General features: G+C 47.1%; 1 protein-coding gene across 1 annotated transcript; it reads left to right on the top strand.

Moving 5' to 3' along the window:
• Positions 1 to 283: 283 nt before the first annotated feature.
• Positions 284 to 5,675, top strand: LOC307239970 (sodium- and chloride-dependent GABA transporter ine; the record flags this gene model as incomplete). The annotated part of the gene is made up of 12 exons (XM_080013546.1): positions 284 to 410; positions 655 to 789; positions 910 to 1,120; positions 1,454 to 1,586; positions 2,814 to 2,917; positions 2,997 to 3,121; positions 3,675 to 3,754; positions 3,956 to 4,096; positions 4,562 to 4,661; positions 5,064 to 5,164; positions 5,274 to 5,441; positions 5,523 to 5,675. 12 exons carry the CDS (start codon positions 284 to 286, stop codon positions 5,673 to 5,675), a joined length of 1,578 nt encoding a protein of 525 aa, XP_079869672.1.
• Between the last annotated feature and the right edge of the window lie 325 nt (positions 5,676 to 6,000).

Below are 6,000 nucleotides of genomic sequence, written 5' to 3'. Positions count from 1 at the left end.
ATGGCCCGGGAGAGTCCCTCAATGGCAGTCGCAACTCACAACAAAGTTAAATTATAACAGATATGGGGGGGACGAAACGGGCCTGGAACCTTCACATTTCCTCAGGTTTTATGCGGCTCGCGGTCAAAATGACGGAAACAAGCGGCCTCGAAAAAAAGTGCATGAGCGGCAGCCTTTGTGTGTCAGGCTAATCATTAAAGATAATAAAAGACTGGGGGGCAGGTTCACCTGTCCTCTCTCTGGGATTCGGGCCCAGATGGAGGAAAGCAGACAGCGATCAGACATGAACCCCGAGCCACGGAGGCCGACATGGAGCCGGCAGATAGAGTTCACCCTGGCCGGGATCGGCAACGCCGTCGGCCTGGGTAACGTCTGGAGGTTCCCGTACCTCTGCTACAGGAGTGGAGGAGGTAGGTGTAGGGCTGAATGCAATTCTTTATATTGGGTTTTTTAGAATCACCGATGACGTAATGTGGCGCCAATCATGAGTATGTATGTATAGAGCATATTATTCAGTCAGTATACTCTATACACTCAATCCATAATATACTGTCAAACATAGATTATTTAAGTGTATATATCAGTGGGGAAATGTTGAAATGGGCAACTCTTTTGCCCTATATCGACGATTTAATTGCCATTATTTGGTGTCAGGTGCCTTTCTGGTTCCCTACCTTCTGATGCTGCTCGTGTTGGGCATCCCTCTGCTCTACATGGAGCTCACATTGGGGCAGTACATGAGAAGAGGTCCGATCCAAGCCCTGGCTAACGTTTGCCCACTTTTGAAAGGTACCCGGGCGCACACCTGTAATGTCATATTTATTAATGAGTAATGAGGAATAAATAGGATAATAATAATAAGTAAGTTGAATGTAATTTGTAACTTGATATTGGCTTGTCGGTCCTCAGGCGTCGGAATGGCGTCAGTGGCCATCTCCTTCATCATGTGCTCCTACTACAACGTGGTCATCACCTGGGGTCTGTACTACCTGTTCAGCTCCTTCCGGGCGGTGCTGCCCTGGCAGAGCTGTAACAACACCTGGAACACGGCCAACTGCTCCGATCAAGCCGCCGACGGCAGCGACCACTACTCCGCCACGGCGAGCCAGCAGTTCTTCAAGTACGAGGGGTGCATCCCTTGTCACAGAGCTGGAGATGTTACTACCAGAAGAATAAAAGATAACGTACCAACGATATCTATCTGAATCAGGAGCACATTTTTGATTGGAATCAGACAGCTGTATTCTCTTTGTAAACAAATGACCAAATAATTCTACAATCCCGAATCCCCTGCGGGCTGCATCTGGCCCAGAGTGGCCCCAGTATTTGACAGCCCCGATCGAAAGAGTTGTGAATAATTACCACCACTGACATCATCTGTTATCAGCGTAGGTGAAGGTTACTGATACTACTGTGAGCCTTGGCTGACCTGACACTGTGGAGTCTGTTGCAGTTTGAAGATGCTGGAACGGACAGCGGGACTGGAGGACGCAGGAACCATCCGATGGGAGCTTTGCCTGCTTCTCCTGCTGGCGTGGATTCTCGTTTATCTTTGCATCTTCAAGGGCGTGAAGTCAACTGGCAAGGTCAGAGGGCAGAGAGAGAGAGAGAGAGAGAGAGAGAGAGAGAGAGAGAGAGCGAGAGAGAGCGAGAGAGGATTCGTTTAGTCAGTTAGTAATTAGTAATTGCAGTAAATTAGAAAGTTGTCTTTTCGTACGGCATTTTACCTGTGTGTGTGTGTGTGTGTGTCTGTGTGCGTGTGTGCGTGTGTGCGTGTGTGTGTGTGTGTGCGTGCGTGTGTGTGTGTGTGTGTGTGTCATAGGTTGTGTACTTCACAGCGCTCTTCCCGTACGTTATCCTGCTGGCCCTGCTGATAAATAACGTGCAGCTTCCTGGAGCTGGTGACGGGATAAACTTCTTTATTGTGCCAGAGTGGGACAAGCTGCTCTCCGTGGAGGTCAGAGAAGAGACATTTTCTCCCATACGTCCATGGAATTTCTCTTCTGCATTAGACCCATGTATGTTCTATATATTGACAAACAATAGACACAATATACTATATATTTATTATTATAATATTTAGTATAATATATATATTAGAATATGTAAATATAGTGTCTATGAAACAGAAATGATGGCCAACGTTTTGCATCATGTTGCACCTTTAAATTGAGAATCATATTGTATATTTTCATCAACAAATTGGAAAAATTTAGGTTGAATAGTGGAGTAGAGTAGAGGGAGGCAGAGTAGAGGCAGAGTAGGGGTAGAGTAGAGGTAGAGTAGGGGTAGAGTAAATGAAGAGTAGAGGTAGAGTAGAGGGAGGTAGAGGCAGAGGAGAGGTAGAGTAGAGGTAGAGTAGGGAGGTAGAGGCAGAGGAGAGGTAGAGTAGAGGTAGAGTAGAGGGAGGTAGAGGCAGAGGAGAGGTAGAGTAGGGGAAGGTAGAGTGGAGGTAATGGAGACAGAGTAGAGGTGGAGTAGGGGAAGGTAGAGTGGAGGTAATGGAGAGGTGGAGTAGGGGAAGGTAGAGTGGAGGTAATGGAGACAGAGTAGAGGTAGAGTAGGGGTAGAGTAAATGAAGAGTAGAGGTGGAGTAGAGGGAGGTAGAGGCAGAGGAGAGGTAGAGTAGGGGAAGGTAGAGTGGAGGAAATGGAGACAGAGTAGAGGTGGAGTAGGGGAAAGTAGAGTGGTGATGGAGACAGAGTAAAGGTAGAGCAGAGGGAGGTATTGGGTGATCTGGATCACTGCTTTACACTGGGCTCCACTTTTTTTGGGTGTGTCTGCTTTTTGGGTGACTGCTGGTTGCTCTGCAGGTTTGGGTCAACGCCGCCGCTCAGATCTTCAACTCCATCGGGATCGGCTTCGGCTCCCTCATGGCCATGTCCAGCTACAACTCCTTCAACAACAGTGTCCTGAAGTAAGATGGGACCCCGTGGCTCCCCAGGACAGGGGACACACTCTGTGGTCTAAGGCACAACTCCTCCTTCCTCCCTCAGGGACACTCTGGCCATATCCATCATCAACTCTCTGACCAGCATCCTGGCCGGCTTCGTCATCTTCTCTGCATTCGGTTACATGTCTCATCTGCAGGGGATTCCCGTCGACCAACTCGCTGTTGATGGTAAGACTGATCAATCAATAGCTTTTAAGTTAAAGAGAATGTGCATTTTGCATTATTCAACATACAGTATATTAGTGTTCAGTAGTGTCAGTGTGTCAAATATCACAATATTTCTTCTTTTCACAACATGTTTACACACAATAGATATTTGAGAAACAATCGTTAGTGATGGATGGATTAGTGGATATCGTGATCAAGCGGCAAGTATATCCCACAGTATGCAGTCCTGAAAAAACGAAAATCACGTTGAAATATCGATAGTACATCGCTATATATAGACCTTCCATGTGTCTTCTCATTTTGTGCTCAATCCTGCTTTTGGTTACGAAGTGTGCTATCTTATTTTTTTGCCATTGAAAAAATGCAAACACATACAAACAAAAATATATCCACCCATCACCCGTCCACCCGTCCACCCGTCCACCCATCCACCCATCCATCCAACCAGTCATCCACCCATCCATCCATCCATCCATCCATCCATCCATCCATCCATCCATCCATCCATCCGTGTACCCAGGTCCAGGGCTGGTTTTTGTTGTCTACCCACAAGCCTTTGCAACGATGCCAGTCGCTCCTCTTTGGGCAGTGATGTTCTTCTTCATGCTGCTCTGCCTGGGGCTGGACAGTGAGGTAGTTAACCCTTAACACGCTCTCACCAATGGATGTGTGACCCGGGTTTCAACCTTCTGTGATCATTTATCCGGCAACAGTTTACTCATTAAAACCTCTGCTGTCGTAGAATACAGCCACGGCTGCTGCAGCCAGTCTTGGTTTCTACCCAAGAGTTGTCATTCATAACGGTACAACTTGTGCCACCTCTGTCTTTGCCAGTTTGCCATGGTCGAGGTGATGGTGACCAGTCTCATGGACGGATTTGGCCAACGCCTGCTGCGTTTCTTCAAACAAAAAGAACTATTTGTTCTGGCAGTTTGCGGCGTAGCCTTTCTCTTGGGGATTCCCTACATCCTGCAGGTATGGTCACCTCGGCGACGGCACCGTAACCTCCACCGCAGCTGTGAACCGGAAAGAAACAGGCACTAAGAGGCACTTGAATATGGCCACGCAGTGTTCTATCCGACGTACCATCGTTGGACTGCGGCTGTATCTTGCAGCAGGGATTAGACATGACGGACTGAGGAAGCCCTCACTTTATCTCCCTATAATACACTGCTGTGTGCTTTCACATATGATTTACACCTTGTTGACAAAAAACAGCCTCCCCATTAGTGAGGCTGTGGACATATGTTTTGTGAAAAAAATATTTTAAATACCTGTATAATTTAAATACCTATAATAATGTGATGTATAATCATTTTGCTCCAGAACCTTATTGTAATTCCGTCGATTGGTCAGCGCCCAAGGGGGCCGCAGACCCCGGCTTGGGACCCCTGTCTTACAATAATGAAATTGTGGGTTTTTTGTGACTTTTGTGTCCAGGTGGGAATCTATGTTTTCCAGCTGATGGATCATTACACCGCCATTGTGTCCATCATTTTCATTGCTTTCTTTGAGGTGATAGCGACCTGCTGGATTTATGGTGACAGGATAATTCTCTTTATTTTCAGTTGGTGGATGTTGTAAATACCGTAGTTAATAAGGCTTTTTTTTGCCAATTAGCAACATAAAATAACTCCCTGTAATGTCAATGTGAACATAAACTGCACATACCTTCTCCAACCTAATCCAATTAATTACAAAGATATAACATACAATAATATAACATATAGTTGTGCCATTTCTGATTGGGTTATGAGATTGCATTAGAATGGAGAACCCTGATAGACAATATTCCTCCTGTGAATAACAATGAATTTGCTTTGTTAAAGTAAATGCAGTAGTTGGGGCTTAGCGGGACAGAAAACAGAATCAATTCTTTCTTCTCTTTTTTTTTTCCTCAAATGGGCATCACAACATCTGCCCAATTTGTTTCCATGTCCAGGTGTGAAGCGACTTTCGGGCAATCTCCAGGAGATGACCGGGAGAGGAGCACATTTCTTGTTCAAGATGTGCTGGGTGGTGGTTTCCCCTCTGCTCATCACCGTGAGTCAGCCAACGTTACAAAATCAACCCAAAAAATTCTAAAGGGATTCACACTTTTTCGTTTTTGCTAAGCGTCCTCTCTGTTTCTCGCTGTTTCTCTCTTCGACAGGTGATCCTGATCTTTGCGATCATCCAGTTCAAGCCGGCCCGCTACGAGAACCACGTCTTCCCTCCCTGGGCTCAGGGCGTGGGCTGGGTCATCGCGCTGGCCTCCATCATCTGGATTCCGCTGGGAGCCGTCCACACGCTGTGGGTCCTGCCCGGCACGTTCACGCAGGTAAGGCCCATTCCGAGGTAAAGTGCTATGTTTGGGCCGTCGGCTGTGTTCTCACTGTGAGCCTCAATTTTCTCGAAACAGAAGCTGAAGCTGTCGATTACACCTTTTGCGCTGAATGAACAGTCAAAGACCCCTTACTATGAGCGGGGAGGAGGAGACCCGTACCCGGCGGCGGTGGTCATCAGCTCCAGCATCTCTCTCGGAGAGAAGCCTTCGATCCAGACCAACCTCTGATATGAAGGTGTTTCGGCGGTTCATGTTCATTGCAAGGTTCAGTGAGACTCGGCTCTGCTGCATCTGCCCCCCCCCCCCCCCCCCCCCCCCCCCCACCCCCCACCGGCAGGCACTGGCGTCAAACATATGCCCAATAATTTGGGGCATATTTGCAGCAAAAAATGCATCTTGATGCAAATTCTCAATGGTCACCAGCGGTGCCAAATCTACAGAAAACACGTGGCAAGAGTAGGCCAAACATTTAACACATAAACAATGAGCATCATTCAGAAAAAGCCTTAATTCCGCCATGCAGATTGGGTAGAGGCCATTTTCTAAATCTATA

The sequence above is a fragment of the Zeus faber genome (assembly GCF_960531495.2).
Source record: "Zeus faber genome assembly, chromosome: 14".
NCBI lineage: Eukaryota > Metazoa > Chordata > Actinopteri > Zeiformes > Zeidae > Zeus > Zeus faber.
This window is presented reverse-complemented; position numbering and strand designations above follow the sequence as displayed.